General features: G+C 56.5%; 7 protein-coding genes across 7 annotated transcripts; 5 read left to right on the top strand and 2 right to left on the bottom strand.

The window, feature by feature from the left end:
* Positions 1 to 656: 656 nt before the first annotated feature.
* CCMA1212_007268 (putative 4-coumarate-CoA ligase 1) lies at positions 657 to 2,770 on the top strand (the record flags this gene model as incomplete). The annotated part of the gene is made up of 6 exons (XM_073704439.1): positions 657 to 753; positions 864 to 1,336; positions 1,411 to 1,554; positions 1,635 to 2,054; positions 2,131 to 2,305; positions 2,418 to 2,770. The coding sequence occupies 6 exons, from the start codon at positions 657 to 659 to the stop codon at positions 2,768 to 2,770; spliced, it is 1,662 nt and encodes a 553-aa protein (XP_073557202.1).
* A 236-nt stretch (positions 2,771 to 3,006) lies between these two features.
* On the bottom strand, positions 3,007 to 4,002 carry CCMA1212_007269 (Protein ATP11; the record flags this gene model as incomplete). Its single annotated transcript, XM_073704440.1, has 1 exon — positions 3,007 to 4,002. One exon carries the CDS (start codon positions 4,000 to 4,002, stop codon positions 3,007 to 3,009), a length of 996 nt encoding a protein of 331 aa, XP_073557201.1.
* A 573-nt stretch (positions 4,003 to 4,575) lies between these two features.
* Positions 4,576 to 8,454, top strand: CCMA1212_007270 (MMS19 nucleotide excision repair-like protein; the record flags this gene model as incomplete). The annotated part of the gene is made up of 6 exons (XM_073704441.1): positions 4,576 to 4,663; positions 4,730 to 4,885; positions 4,935 to 4,997; positions 5,057 to 5,643; positions 5,694 to 7,379; positions 7,441 to 8,454. 6 exons carry the CDS (start codon positions 4,576 to 4,578, stop codon positions 8,452 to 8,454), a joined length of 3,594 nt encoding a protein of 1,197 aa, XP_073556778.1.
* Positions 8,455 to 8,756: 302 nt separating this feature from the next.
* CCMA1212_007271 (uncharacterized protein) lies at positions 8,757 to 9,995 on the bottom strand (the record flags this gene model as incomplete). The annotated part of the gene is made up of 3 exons (XM_073704442.1): positions 8,757 to 9,314; positions 9,393 to 9,637; positions 9,836 to 9,995. 3 exons carry the CDS (start codon positions 9,993 to 9,995, stop codon positions 8,757 to 8,759), a joined length of 963 nt encoding a protein of 320 aa, XP_073556802.1.
* A 736-nt stretch (positions 9,996 to 10,731) lies between these two features.
* CCMA1212_007272 (uncharacterized protein) lies at positions 10,732 to 11,238 on the top strand (the record flags this gene model as incomplete). The annotated part of the gene is made up of 1 exon (XM_073704443.1): positions 10,732 to 11,238. One exon carries the CDS (start codon positions 10,732 to 10,734, stop codon positions 11,236 to 11,238), a length of 507 nt encoding a protein of 168 aa, XP_073556776.1.
* A 200-nt stretch (positions 11,239 to 11,438) lies between these two features.
* Positions 11,439 to 11,791, top strand: CCMA1212_007273 (uncharacterized protein; the record flags this gene model as incomplete). The annotated part of the gene is made up of 2 exons (XM_073704444.1): positions 11,439 to 11,444; positions 11,552 to 11,791. 2 exons carry the CDS (start codon positions 11,439 to 11,441, stop codon positions 11,789 to 11,791), a joined length of 246 nt encoding a protein of 81 aa, XP_073556777.1.
* A 1,466-nt stretch (positions 11,792 to 13,257) lies between these two features.
* On the top strand, positions 13,258 to 13,815 carry CCMA1212_007274 (uncharacterized protein; the record flags this gene model as incomplete). Its single annotated transcript, XM_073704445.1, has 1 exon — positions 13,258 to 13,815. One exon carries the CDS (start codon positions 13,258 to 13,260, stop codon positions 13,813 to 13,815), a length of 558 nt encoding a protein of 185 aa, XP_073556804.1.
* Between the last annotated feature and the right edge of the window lie 1,440 nt (positions 13,816 to 15,255).

A 15,255-nucleotide genomic window follows, 5' to 3' on the forward strand; every position in this document is an offset into this window, starting at 1 on the left:
CCCCCCCCCCCCCCCCCCCCCTATGAGAAGCAGGTCAAGACGGGTACTGTATGTCAAGTATGAGAGCGATAGCCCGTAGCCTACCTCACCACCCCCAAACCAACGGCCACCAAAAGAAAAGGGGAATCCTGTGCTAAGCTACGTAGGTGCTAGCACGACCACGATCTTTTGCCTAGGTTGAAGGCGTGGAGAACATGGGGGAGGCGTTCTGCTAAGAATGACGGCGCGTTGCATGGCATGGGTGATGCATTACATACGGGTGAAATACTACTCGGTATTCTTGCCTTGCTCTATGGTTGTCCTATGGCATGCCGGCATTCATGTTCGTCAAAGCATGGTCAGCGTTCCTGGCTCACACCCCCCCTGGTCGTTTTGCTATTCCACTTTATATATGTGATGCCCTCGGCATGGCCCATTTTTTCGGGAGACCGAAGATCCCCTTGTTTCCGTTCTAGGAGTAGATTTATCTTCAGATGGTAGACCGTGTCCAACAACCTGAATCTCTACTGAACCAATTCTTCTAGACTCTTGCTCCTTCGGTGTTGACTTCTCCTCGGGCGAGTCTTGCTTGCATAGAGAAGATTTGGCGAGAGTTTGTTACCATTGTCGACTTACAGAAAGCGTGTATCAGCCAAATTACAACCACCAGCACAACCATGCCCATCAAATCGCTTCAGGCGCCAGTCGACGTCCCCCTCGTCGACGTCTGGTCCTACTACCTGGAGCAGCCCAGGAACTATCCCGCCGACAAACGTCAGTATACATCGTCTCACACTCATTCCCATCTACAGCTCCATATCCCCCCTCCCATTCATCTCCAAAAAGTACCATTCATAACGTTAACACGACTCCCCCCCGGCCAGCCATCTTCATCGACTGCGACACAGGCAGATCCCACTCCCTCACCCAAATCAAACACCTCGCCCTCACCCTCGGCCAAGGCCTCGTCCACACCCTCAAATGGCAAAAGGGCGACGTCATGGCCCTCTTCACGCCCAACAACGTCGACGTCCCCGTCGTCAACTTTGGCATCCAGTGGGCCGGCGGCATCTCCTGCCCCGCGAACCCGACCTACTCGGCCGAGGAGCTGGCCCAGCAGCTCACCGACTCTGGCGCAAAGGCCCTCCTCACGCAAAAGGCGCTGCTGGAGACGGCGAGGAAGGCGGCTGCGCTGGCGGGCGTGCCGGCGGAGAAGATCTTTTTGTTGGGAGATGGACGGGATGAGACGGGTGTGCATAGGCATTGGACGGAGATTACGGCCAAGGGGGCGGGCGTCGTGCCGCAGAAGCCTGTGATTGATCCCAAGAAGGACCTGGCGTATCTTGTGTATAGCTCGGTGAGTTTGTGCTCCTCTTTACGAGACGAGTGGAGTGTTGCTGTTCAAAGGCGACTGACCAACTTGCCGGCTAGGGAACAACGGGCATGCCCAAGGGCGTGATGCTCACCCACTACAACATCGTCGCCCAGGCTCGCCAGGGCGAACAGGGCGACATCAGAAGCATCTCATGGGACACCGACGCCCAACTAGGCGTGCTCCCATTCTTCCACATTTACGTACGTGTGCCCCCCCCCCCCCCCCCCTTCGAAAAGGCGAGTCTCCAGTACATGTACCCTGCTAAACATGCATCATGTAGGGCCTCGTCGTCGTCCTGGCCACATCCGTCTTCACCGGCGCCCCATGCATCGTCCTGCCCAAGTTCGACCTCGAAAAGGCCTGCCGCCTGATCCAGGACCACAACATCACCTTCATGTACGTCCCGCCGCCCATCGTCCTCGCCCTGGGCAAGCACCCGGTCGTCGCAAAGTACGACCTGACCTCCCTGCGGTGGATCAACTCGGCCGCCGCGCCGCTGAGCAGGGAGCTCGCCGTCTCGGTGTGGGAGCGCCTCAAGGTCGGCGTCAAGCAGGGCTACGGGCTGTCCGAGACGTCGCCTGCCGTCATGCTGCAGCTTCCGGAGGAGTGGCGGAAGTTTCAGGGGTCGGTGGGACGGCTGTATCCTAGTATGGAGGCCAAGATTGTGGATGAGGATGGGACGGAGCTGGGGTATAACCAGGTAAGAATATTTACTGAGAGGGAGAACTCTCGTGTTGTCTTGAAGGTCTGTATGCTGACGGGTTGCGGGTGTGCAGTCTGGAGAGCTTCTCCTCAAGGGGCCAAATGTCTTCTCTGGCTACTGGAAGCGGCCCGAGCTGGACAAGGACACCTTCACCGAGGACGGCTGGTATAAGACGGGCGACATCTTTTACTGCTGCCCCAAGGGCAACTTTTACATTACCGATCGCAAGAAGGAGCTCATCAAGTACAGTGAGTCGAGCCCCTTCATCCACCCCTGATCTGCACATCAACGAGCAGATCAGACATTCGAAACCACCTGTTTTGGCGTGAGCACCGCAAACTGACCACATGTACTTCGCAGAGGGCTTCCAAGTCCCCCCCGCCGAACTCGAAGCCAAGCTCATCGGCCGCGAGGACATCGCCGACGTCTGCGTCATCGGCATCTGGGACAAGGAGCAGCACACCGAGATCCCGCGCGCCTACGTCGTCCTCAAGCCCGGCGTCCCCGCGACCGAGGCCAAGGCGCGCGAGATTGCCGAGTGGCTCAACGCAAAGGTCGCGCCTCCCAAGAAGCTGCGTGGCGGAGTGCGCTTCATCAAGGAGATTCCCAAGTCGCAGGCGGGCAAGATTCTGCGCAGGGTGCTGAGAGATCAGATCAAGAAGGAGGAGGAAGAGGAGGAAGAGGCCGAGGCGGCGCCCAAGGCCAAGTTGTGAGTACCTAGGTAGGAGAGAGTGAGAGTTGATGTGGTTGTGGAATCGGGCGTCTTGGTTCGCCCTGTTGTATAATTGTACAAATCGACCAGGGTCCTGGATGACCTTGGTCGAAGCCTCGTCTAATGCCTATATAACAAATACATGTACACATGAACGAGTCTGCCGCTTCATATGTCGGTGCTCATCATCAGGGCACCGTCTGTCTATTTTCCAATCGTGTTCGAATCCAACGTCTTTCATCCCAATCTTTCCGCCTCCTCCAGCAGCTTCTCGACGCTGAACCGCGAGTCGCCATTCGTAAACCACTGCAGCAGCTTCTTCCTCTCCTCCGCCCTCTCCTTCCTCTGCCCATCCAGCTCATCCCCCTTCTGCTCCCACCCGCCGTAGAACCGCTGCAGACACATGACCAGCCACTTTGCATGCTCCGGCTGCACGCCGCGCCCCTCCATGACCTGTCCCTGCATCAACACCAGGCCCTTGTCCTCGACCAAATCCAAGTGATGCGTCACCGTGGTGTGCGGCTGCGCAAACTCCCCCCTCGTCTTGTACTCGACGAGCTGTGTGAAGAGCACCGTGCTGGTCTTGGACGCCGCATCCCAGGTCCACTGCAGGAAATGCATTTCCGCGCCTTGGCTCTCATGCGGCACCGGGAGGACGAAGAAGGGACTGCTCCGCGCGAGATCCTCCATCGCCTTGTATGTCGCCGCAGGAATGACTGCGCACAGCGTCTGCGGCGACGAGGCGTGGCGAAGGCGCCAGATGGCCGTGAGTTCCTTTTCAGGCAGCTCCGCCGCCTTTTCGAGATCGAGGATATCTCCCAGGGGCTTGATCGCCGCCTTTTCCCCGGAAGACGCCTTCTTCTTCTGCTTCGGAGCGGGCTTCTCGGGCAGCGGCCCTCGGTTCGGCTGCGACACGGGCGTGCCCTCGGTCTGCGGTATGGCGCCCGACTGCGACAGCGCCTCTATTGAGGGGACGTCGACGGCGTCGTTCTTGCGCTGCGCCTGGATCTTGTCCGCGTACGCCGCCTTGAGGTCCTCGATGCTGCCGTGGCCCTCCTGCGACGCCTTGCGGGCGAGCTTCTCGCGGTACTTTTCGAGGATGGCTTGCGAGGGCTGTTGGGTGGTGTGGAAGCGGACGTCGACGACTTGCGCCCAGCGGCGCTGCTGGGCCGATCGGGCGGTGAGGCGCACCGACTTGGTCGCGAGATGCCGCAGCGCCGGTAATCGGATCATGGTTTGAAGCGTGTGGAGATTGAACTGGGAGGAGGATGAAGCTGGAAAATGAAATCGTCGTGATGAATTGGCCTGCTTCGAAGCAAACGAGTGCGGGATTCTTCCGTCATCGCCAGAAAAGTGGAACCGGAAGCTCCAGAGAAAAAAAGCACCCCACCAAGGCCGATGTTCGTCCAGCGGAATTGGAATCTCGGCGTCAACTCATCACGCTCGTTTCTGGTGACAAATCCGTCGCTTCTCTTCCTCTGTGCCTGGCATCGTTTGGACAAAATCTTTCGAGACGAAGTTTTTTTTTTCTGCAAGTCTCAATCGTCATTCATCGGAGAATCAGAGGTGCTTCGCCTGATCGGAAGTCAAGCGGCCGGTTGTGCAAAAGTTACCCCGCGATATTGGAGATTCGACGCTCAGACTCACCGAGACTTGCGCGATCAGTCGGTTTCCGCTATTGGAGGACGTTCGGTGTACAAGCACTCATAAGGGGGTTGTCTGGGGCTCAGTCATCGACTGTTTGGGCCTTGGTAAAACTTGGGAATCACCAAACGCCTCAATACCTGTCAAGAGGAGCATCGAGTCATGGCCGACTTTCGGCAGCTGGCCCTCGACTTTGTCCTCGAGGAAGACGAAGCCAAGCTTACGGCATTGGCTCAGAGAGCGGCCAAAGGTATGCTCTACCAGATGATCAACAGCATTGCTTTCTCATTGGAGGTGGAATGTTTCTGACGTCTAGACATAGAGCTGGAGGCAGCTCCCGCCAATTCCAACCCTGTTGCCCGATGGGTAGAGGCTGTCCAGCCATGGATGCCGGGGAACAATGAGATGGAAGATTCACAAGAGACTCCGGATTGGACCTCGAGGGCAAAGGGTGAGGATTCATCTGATACTTGTCTCATCTTTTCTACCCTCGTTCTGCTGTACTAACAGATGCGATTCAGCCCTGGAGTTCCTGTCTCGGACGCTGGACTTTGTGAAACCCGACCTCCTTAAGCCGAGTCAAGGTGAGTTTAAGCATCTGATGCTTCTATTGAAAGACAAAGCTCACAGTCCTTCCACTCAGTCAAACTCTTGATTGCCTTCTTCGGTGCCATGCTCGACATTGACCACAAGGCGGGCATCTTGGCCTCGGCATCGGCCTTGTCCCGAATCATCGAGATGAAGGCATTTCAGTCACAGAGCGGCTACGACATCATCAGTAAAGTGTGCGGCATGAAGGAGGACTTCCAGCGACAGACTGCCAAGACTCGCCTTGCGGTATACGAGCTGCTGAGGTCGCTCATGGTCACCCCTGAAGTGGCTAGCAATCTGCAGCAACGGGACGGCCCCTCCTCTGGATTCATGATGAGCCTGCTGGAGCTCTGCCGGAACGAGAGAGACCCAGACTGCTTGATTGTGTGGTTCGACATTCTGAGGATCTTCCTCCAGCAGTACGAACCTTCACAAGAGGTTCTTGAGGCCGTCTTTGATGCTTTCAAGGCATACTATCCCATCACACTGCCACGTTTGACGCAAAGCGGCATCACCCCCGAGGACCTCAAGTCTCAGCTGCGCAAGTGTTTCTCTTCGACGTATCGTCTTGCACCTCTCGCCCTGCCCTTTTTGGTCGGCAAGCTCGACCAAGGTGACGGCGTCACAGTAAACGTCAAGGTAAGGCTGACTCCATTCTCAATGATGGGATGAAATCTCACACGTTTCAGGTCGATGTCTTGAAGAGCATCAAAGAATGCCTCGAGGAATACACGCATCCAGAGCAGTCCATTATTCCCTACGTGAGTCGAATCTGGGGCAGCCTCAAGTACGAAGTCCGAAATGGAGAGATCGAGGATGCCATCTGGGCCACTCTCGAAGTCTTGAAAACGCTCGCCACAAGGCTCAAGGACGACGACCTTCGCAACTACACGCTGGATGTCACGCGCGACTGTGTCAACGACTTGGCGAATCCCATGTACACCACCCAGGCCGGCCGCCTCATCGTCAGTGTTCTCAGCGCAAACCCAAGCGCATTCGTTCTCATGGTGGCGCCGACAGTCACGCATCTCAAGGACAACCTACGACACCGAAAGTCTGTCACTCATAGCCAGGACCTTCTCAAAATTCTCAATGTCATCCTGGAGACGAGGCTTCTCCTGTCGCAGACTCAGATGACGGAGGAACAGAAGAGCGATTTCGTCGCTGTTGATGGTGTCTTTAAGAATCTCTACAACGACGTGTATAAAGGCCCCGTGGTGCTTGGAAGCAATGTCAATGCCAATGAGGACGACATCAAAATCGCAGCGGTTGCCGTTCAAGGTGTTGGTGCGTTGATCTCTCAGGGAGCCGTACCGCTTGGGCCAGAGAATGACGGTGGCCTACTCCTCCCTGAAGCGACATGCTCTGAGATTTGTCAGGCACTTTTCGCCATCCCGCTAAGCGCTTTCGATAACCATTCAAGCTCGAATCTGGATGATCTTCTGAACGAGACGGCAAAGGCTCTACACAGGGCAATTCAAGCCTATCCATCAGGCTTCAGGCCTCTGCTCGATCAGTTCGTGTCAGTCGTCCAGGGCAGTCGTGACGACCAGAGCGACGAGGCTGCCGAGAAAATCCAAAAGATTGCTTCTTTGCTTGCCTATGTCGGATGCTCCGAGTTGCCGAAGTCTCTCGTCAGCGGGAGACATAACTTCTTGGCTTTGATCCACGTCCTAACTACCGAATTGGCGGCGGCGATAGACGCCAAAGCCAGCCCAAAGATTTGGTGTGCTTTGGTCGTGGGTATTCAAGCAGCTTCACGCTACTTCAACGATGCTTGCTTGAAGCATAACCCGGAGACAGACCAGGTGTTTGACGGCACCATGTGGCTGTATCGAGCTACTTACAAGTTTCCGGAGCTGCGATCCCTCGCCGGCGAGGAAGATGACGGCTCTGCACCAAGTTACAGCAGTGCACCGCCGCCGAAGGAAGCAACTGCTACTGAGCTCCGCAACGACTTTTTGCTTATTGGCCTAGTGGTTGTCAGAAGCCTTTTCCGCCGCGCAACAGCCCCGGTTGGCCCCATTCACGGCAGCCAGAAACCGGCGCTTCAGCTTAGCGGCGACTTTGACGGCTCTGATAAGGCCTCTGAGTATCAATATCTGCATCTGATTTCGGGCTTTGCCGGTTTCGTCCTTCGTGAGATGGGCGAAGCTCAGCAGGTTTCTCTGAAGCTCGATCACTACTTTTTGAATCTGTTCCAGGAAGAGATCATACCAATCCCGGCTTCCACATCTGAAGAGCAAAGAAAGGCGAGACTGGAGAAGTATACGGATGAGCAAGGATCATCATGGGGCTGGCTGACGGAAAAGACTGTCAACATTCTTTCTCTGGGGCTCCTGGAGGCAATGAGGCCGTCTGTGGTTGCAAAGCTCGTAAGTTGCCTCAGCTAGATCCATCATCTCATTTGAAGAAAGGCACTAACTCATTGACCAGTTTGACTCTGGAGTTGCGCAAGAACTCTTGGTCAGCGGCACGTTGAGTGCTTCTCTCAACCAAAGCTCCCTCACCAGACCCGTCACCAGGTCTATCCTGACCATTTTGGCAAACAAGTACAAGATTGAGGGCATCAGCTACCTGATGTCTCGGCTGGAAAGCCGGTTGGATACCGCCCTGCAAAACGCCCAGAACGCCGCCGACAGTGACGATGTCGCCCGCTATCTGGAGCAGGTATCCTCCGTCTACGCAATCGTCAGCGGACTGATACGTCGACCAAGCGGCACACAAGCCCGAGGCCTCATCCAGCGGCTACGGGAAGCCCCAAGGAACGAAAAAACCGGCCACCTGCTGGCCCGAAGACTCGAAATGCTCGTGGCCCCCCAAAAGTGCCTGACAAAGGAGAGCTTCGCCATCGTCAAGCCGCTCTGGACGCAAAAGATCTACTTTGAACTCGTCAAGCCCATGCTTGACACGGCAACAACCCAAGACCCCCAAGCCGGCAGCCAGCTCATCAAGACAAACTACCGCGTCGCCGTCCTCGCAATGGTCAAGCACATGCCCTTCGCCATCTGGGAAGACGACTCGGCCGAGATCCTCCGCGCCGCAATCTCCCTATCGCAGAACCTCGGCCCGGGACCAGACACCCTTCCCGCCCTCGAGATCCTCAAGCGGGTCCTCGCGGAAGCGCCCGGCACGGCGCAGGAGTACGTCAAGAGCCTCATCGGCGTCTCGCTGCCCTGCTTCTCGGCAAAGGCCGCCTCGCAGCTGTCGCGGCCCGACTGGCTCCCGGCGGGCTACGTGCCCGCGAGGACGAGCCCGGACGTCGGCGCCGAGTGCGGGCGGCTGGCGCTCGAGGTCGTCGGCGCGCTGCCGCGGCTGTTTGAGTCGCGGTACGTGGTGCCGTTTGTGCCGCAGGTGAGGAGGGAGCTATCGCTGGCGTGCGGGCATGCGGTGCGGGATCTGCGGAGGCTGGCGAGGATGGCTCGGGCCGCGTGGACGGAGATTAAATAAGGGGGACGAAGAATGGTGGTGCTGCGGAAAGGTTGGGGTTGCGTATGTGTGCCGATTTGGCGTTTGTTGGATCAAGTCCATATACAAGATAGAATCTACAGACATGTTCGTTGCCGCTATCATTGCAATTTGCTACGTTGAGAACGGCGCTTTATAATCGTGAGCTGAAGAGATGGATACCGGACATGGTGGACCGGAAAGGGGTTCAAACAAAGTGACCATTCTGAATCATCCTATCCATAACAGATCGCTGCATATATTCATTCCGTCTCTCGCGTCAGTCCCCGACTCAACGCAATGCCTCACGGAGCGTCAATCTTCACCTCATCCAGCCCCCGGGAAATGACCTCGCCCGCCAACTCAATCTCCAGCTGAATATCCGGCTGCGCCTCCTCATACAACCAGTGCTTCTCCCCCGCCATCCTGAAATTATTCACCGCAAGCTCATGCGGAATAAGACTCTTCTTGAGCCCCGGATTCCCCGCACACGCAGCCTCCACCTTCAACTGGATCTCGCAGCTCCGCTCCACGAGCCCCAGCAAGAAGGCGGCCTCGTCCACCGTCTGCCCGACCGTGATGATGCCGTGGTTGATGAGCAGCGCCGCCTTGCCCTTTGGCCCCAGCGCCTTGGCAATCTGCCGCCCTTCCTGCTCGGCCGTCACGATGCCCGCGTACTCGGTGTCCACGGCGAGGACGCCGTACAGGTCGCAGATGTCCTGGGTGATCATGTCGAGGGGCTTGCCGAAGGCGCACCAGGCGCGGCCGGCGATGGTGTGCGCGTGGCAGATTGCGTGGATGTTGTGGCGCGCCTTGTGGACTTCGGAGTGGATGTAATAGCCTGGGTTATTCACAGGGCGAGTCTGGGCCGAGTTACTCTCAGTCAGTTCTTTTTCCTGCTTCACACCCTCTGACGAGAGGCAGTATCACGAAATCCATACCCGGTTCCCGCCGACAATCTCGCCGTCGCTGATCCTCAGGCAAATCATGTCGCTGGCGTTCATGAGGGCAAAGTGCTTGCCGATGGGGTTCATCCAGATGAGGTCCGGGAACTCGGGGTCGCGGACCGAGATGTGGCCCGAGATGCCCTCGGTGTAGCCGTTGCGGGCCCAGCTGCGGAAGACGGCGGCCATGTGCAGCACGATGTGCTTGCGGTGCTCGTGGAAGGAGGGGAAGGTTGGGATGCCTGGTGCAGGGGGGTTGTTAGCGGAGGCTTGGATGAGGGCATGAGTTGAGTGAGATGGACTGGGCATGAGAAGAGATTGATATGATGGATGGAATATGAGACGGGATGAATTGATGAGACATGGACGAATTTGATGGATGGAGTATGGGATGAGTGGTTTGAAAAGACATGGATTGAACATGAGACGGCACACTGCACCTCGCAGAGGATTGGGCCCACGACTGAGGCTGGCAAGCTGGCTTTCCATCTCTTCCTCGGCCTCAACTTCAGGAGCAGCAGCAGCAGCAGCAGTAGTAGAGGCCTTCATCTTGATGATGGGCTCTTCAACGGTGGTTTCGGTAGCAGTAGGCGGCGCCATGGCGAATCTTCAGCAATGTCTCATACAAATATGACGAGAGAGGGGAAGCAACAGCTCTTGTCAAGCAAGCCGTCATGCATGGCTCCCGCTCGACAGCCCTCGGACAGGGCCATTTATATATCTTTGAGGCTTCACCCACGACCAACGCAAGGGGTGGAGAGGCGTCCGATGACGGCCAATGGCCATGGCGCTCGCCGTCGAAGCCTGACGTAAGTTGGTTCGGCGTTGTTCGAGTCTGTAGTCAGCCGGCGCCTTCGTCGTGGGTTGCCGGTTGGAGGTGCGTGTTCTGTAGATGCATATGCAGGTATGCAGCCCGGATACAGGGTGTATGTGCATGCAAGTAGTCACCCTACGCCAATCGCCGCGATAGGGACATGCTTTACTTACACGGGCAGCTCCGCCGACCCCGACGACAACCGCCAGTAACGGACATTGATAAGGAGGCATGACGGCGGTGATTGAGATGCACGCCCTCCAAGTACAACTTTATCAAGCTTCAAGATGCACGCCCTCCAAGGACAACCTCATGGAGCTTCCACGGACGGCATAACCAGACCACCGTAGTCCTTCGTCTGACATGGCTCGAATGATGATGCAGACAAATCAGCCACTGACACCAATAGACTAAACCCGGAGCTGCGCCTCAACAAATCCCATGAACCGATTTCCCTCCTCTTCAACACACTTTCAGTCTCCATTATCTCATCAAACCCCATACACACTAGAGATCCTCCCCATGGCGAACCATCAGGAAGCCCTCAGGCTCTGCGTCAGCCTCGCCCGCGAGGCCCTCGAAGCCGGCGACTCCCCCTTCGGCGCCGTCCTGGTCAACGCCCACGGCACCATCATCCACCAGGACCGCAACCGCACCGTCACGGGCGAGGCCGGCGACTTTCGGGCCGACGCGACGCTGCATCCCGAGCTGACCATTGCGCGGTGGGCGCACCTCCACCTGACGCCCGAGGAGCGCGCCTCGGCCGTCGTCTACACGTCGGGCGAGCACTGCGCCATGTGCGCTGCCGCCCACGCGTTCGTCGGCCTGGGCCGCATCGTCTACGTCTCTTCGACGGCGCAGTACGAGAGCTGGAAGGAGGAGGCGGGCGTCGAGAAGGGGCCCGTGGCGGCGCTGCCTATCAATGCGGTTGCGCCGCACGTTCGGGTTGCGGGACCGGTGGCCGGCCTGGATCTGGAGGTTAAAGCGCTGCATCAGCAGAGGTGGCAGCGGCGGAAGCTGAAGGCGTAGGCTAACGATTGTCCATCATCTCAGAGGGAGCAGGGTTGAAGACACGGGCTGAGATCGTCACTGACCGTCGAGGCGGTCGTTTCTCGGATACCATCTGCGGGCGTTCATCTCATGAGATATGTCAACGGGACGTATATTAAATATCCTGTTCAAAGCACCGTCGCCTGTGCCAGCAGCCCACGTGAGGGAGGCCTTCCCTTATGACTGTAAGCTGCAGTCAAGTGAATAGGCTTGCCCGCCTTTGCCGCACCTCTGACCGGGTAAGCCGAAACAGTTCCTTGGAGGAGGAAGCCGCCTCAGGCCTCCCAAACAGCCTTACCTCAACCACTTTTGGGAGAAGAAGAAGCTCGTCCGCAACAAGAACAATTTCTTCAGAGATCAAGTATCGCCAGGCACGACATGGTATAAAGATGATCTGGACGGTGCCTCACCTCATGTGCCTCAGCTTGATACCCTCTACCATGCCAGCCTTGCTTTTCCGTTTGCTGCGTACGTACCGGTAACGTCTGGTCTTGGTCCGCAGACTTGCCCTACAGCTCGCTGCGAGCTTTAACTTACCCTGAGCTTCCAGTGCGGATATTGGGAATGCAAGAGGTTGGGGAGCAGTAGCTCGTAGCTGACGATTGCCCGACGCACTCTTGTTTCGTCTCGGTTTATCCGGCTCGTTGTTTGGACTTCGCCAGGCTTTTCGGTTTAACTTGTTGTAGAAAAGAAAGAAGGAAAGGGTTCGTTCAACTGGAGTGACTGATGCGAGATATCAACCGTCAACCGTTTGATGTCGAGCATGGCCCTTCATCATACGTACGCGCTTGTAAGTCTATATATGCCGGCTTGCTCTGCACTTCAATGGCATGTCCAAAGCAATGATGACCTGCATATAACATGCGACAACCGACCGGCAACCGGGACTGAGAAAAAGAGTAAGGTTAAGATAGTCCGAGCATTTATAGACGAGGAGAAGCAGGAGGCTGATGAACAGTCTTGAAACGCAGAGGCGCGTGTGGAAGAGGCTCAGAATGCGGTTCAGCAGCACGGGACCGTATGAAAGGATGCGGGAAACCATAAGTAGGTACTTGCCTGTAGATGAGGGATATGCTTCGTCATTTGTGGAGCGTTTCATGTTGGTTTCAGATGGGTCGTTGCTTGGTCGATGTTTCCTCATTGTTTTCTTTGTATTATCAGGTTGTTGCTTCCTTGTTGTGCATACCTTACATTATTCGGTTGCTGCTTGCTTCTTCAAGTTGCTTCTATAATACGAAGTAGGTACTTAGGTACCTAGGTAAGTAGGTAGGTACGGAGCACGTGCGTCATGCTTTGTACCTACTCACCTCATCAAGAAATCCTTTCTCTTCCGACTCCTTTCACTCCTGTTTTACTCCCTTTGCCGGGCGACTTCTTCACGGGCTTGAGCAGCTTTCGCACGCGGCATGATAAGAACCAAACAAAGGATGCAACTCTGCCGATCACCATTGTTGCCGCATGCTCTCAGTTGATGAGGATTGAACCGATCTGCCACGACGCCGCACCAGAGGGAAGGACTCGCTCATAGGCCCGGCGTCGTCGCAGAGCTTTGGGCACACATCGACACAGACAAAGCACGCACATGGAGTTGTGCAAAATTCTAGGCTGTCGGGGCTCCTCAATTGCATACAATCATGAGCAAAGGCACCGACCGTTTTGTTCCGACCCGAACGATGGACCAAGGACATCAAACTCACGACAAGGGGGTACCAAACCAACTCGGCGTGTATGGTAATGCCGGCATGCATATCCTGATATAAAAATGCCTTCGCCTTTTCCACCGCATTGACGCATTGGAATCGTTTCGCGGACACAGAAGTACAAGTTCTCGACGTCGCAGCCTTTCTGGGCGATTCCAATGTAAGTTCCCAGCTCCCTTTTCTGCTCTCTATAGGTGGCTTATTGACCCTCGGTCCTCGAAAGGGCGGACGCCATCACCAAGTCCCCCAAGGAGATGGTCTAGTAAGTATCTCAACAAGGCCCGATCACTTGCTCCACATGAACTACGGCGGCCTCTTCGACAGCCGTCTTTCGACAGAGATTATCCCGGCTATCGAGAGCCTGAGACCTGTGCCACTTCGACGCTCCCGGCTTCTCCACAACAGTGTCGCTTACTTGGCTAGCTTGAATGACCAGGCCAAGCCCAGCATAGCCCTCAACGAGGCCTGGAAGTGCCGGGGCCCTGCAGAGGCTGCGCGTGCTCGGGAGCTCAGACGCAAGGAGGTGTTCGCCGACGTTGATTTGCTCTTCAGCCCGCTGCAGCCGATGGGAGACGGCCAACAAGAGCCACGCTGCTGGCTGGGTGACGTGCACCCTACCTGCTGCCCTTGGCGATCTCGGCATCAACGCGCAGCTGATGGAGGTGTCCATGCTCAGAACAGGCTACGCCTCGGTCACGGTAGTCTGGAATCAAAGCAAGGACCACGGCACCAGCGCCTTAGTCGCCCTGCTGCCGGAACGCGAGGCCGCAGGCACCCTCTCCTCATGTTTTTGTTGGGGTTTGCGCTCTGTTTTGCACCTTGCCGCATTGTCTTGCTTGCGAGCTTGACGTTGTAGGAGCAGGTTGCGCTGGGAGCTTGTAGCCGCAGCATGTGATTGAGCGGCGGCAGCGGCGCGGAGCTTGAAATGCGGGGGAAGCGGCTAGCAGAATGCGCCCTAGAGCGGTTGAGTGCTAGCGCCTTGGTGCTGGCCGGGATTGCTCGTCTCGTCCGTGTGAGAGGAATCGATGTCGACCATCACCTGCTTGCATGCGGAGCGATGCCTTGCAGAAAGCGTAATCCATCAGCCGCAGCAGCAGTCGGCATCTTGGAGATGGCTTCTGCTCAATCCCCATGCCATCTCCAAGCCTACTGAGCATTGCCCAGGCAGACGTGGACTTGACACCCCGTTCCCCGCGGCATCTGCAGCTCTCTCGAAAAAAGGGGTCCTCATGCGTTGCCCACGCACTGCCTTGTACGTATGTACGAGCACGCAGGCGTCATGTGCCCCAAGCCGGAGCTGGGATCAACGATCGGGGCCCGGGTGATTTCTGGCTTGCGTCGAAAGTGCATGCATGCGTGCATGACCACAGCTTTTAGGACGAATGCGCTGCGTTCCAATACGAAATGTATACATGCTTTACGGTACCGTATGTATATCAGGGCAAAACGTTGCAGGCCGGATTGGGCCGAGACGAGGTTTCAGTCATTCATGCCCTGCCATGCCCATTAAAGAGCGAAAGCACCCTCCCCAGCCTTTGCTTCCCTTTTCCCTTTTCCCATTCTCCATCTCCCCTTTCCTCTCGTTCTGTGCTTGTGCAGCAATTTCTACAACAGAATAACTGCACTTTGCATCGTCGGATTCAGCCGAAACGGTCATCTCCGCTTGACAAAAAGGAGCTGAGCATAAGGTAAGCATCTGCACCAGCGCGGGACATCTAGCCGCCCCTCCTTCGCCCCCCTGTGCAGGCGGCAGCGCAAAAGGAGCGCGGCCCAACAGCAGCAGTCCGGACAACAGCAGCGCCAAGCTCAAGGTATGTCGCCAAACATCAAGCCAGGGGACCGAAGGGGGGAAGAAAGGAAAGAAGAGGGAAAGAAAAGAGCAAAAGCAACAAAGGATGCCGGCACCGCATCTGTGCCCTCGCAAGGTGCGGGACGAGAGCACATGATGCAGAAAAAAAGAAGTTATAGAAAAAAACTTGACAAAAGCGCCCCCAGTTCCCACATCTGCCTCTATTGAACACCCCCCCGTCCTGTTCCTGGCTGGCTTGTGACAATGAGAATGCAACGCTGACTCTCGGGCCCCTCGAATCTTGGAGATCTCGCAGCGTCACGCATCGCATCGCATCCACGCATCACACCGACATCATCCGATCGCCGTCCTCTTGCTCGCCCGCGGATCCACCGCCCTGAAGCTTAATCAGACCATTCGGATCCTGTGCCTCTGCCTTTCCGACGCTCTACTGTACAGTATTTGGCTTCTGCTAGTACTCGTACTATCCAACACGAACTGCATTGG

The sequence above is a fragment of the Trichoderma ghanense genome (genome assembly GCF_004382785.1).
Source record: "Trichoderma ghanense strain CCMA-1212 chromosome Unknown scaffold_9, whole genome shotgun sequence".
In the NCBI taxonomy this organism is placed as follows: domain Eukaryota; kingdom Fungi; phylum Ascomycota; class Sordariomycetes; order Hypocreales; family Hypocreaceae; genus Trichoderma; species Trichoderma ghanense.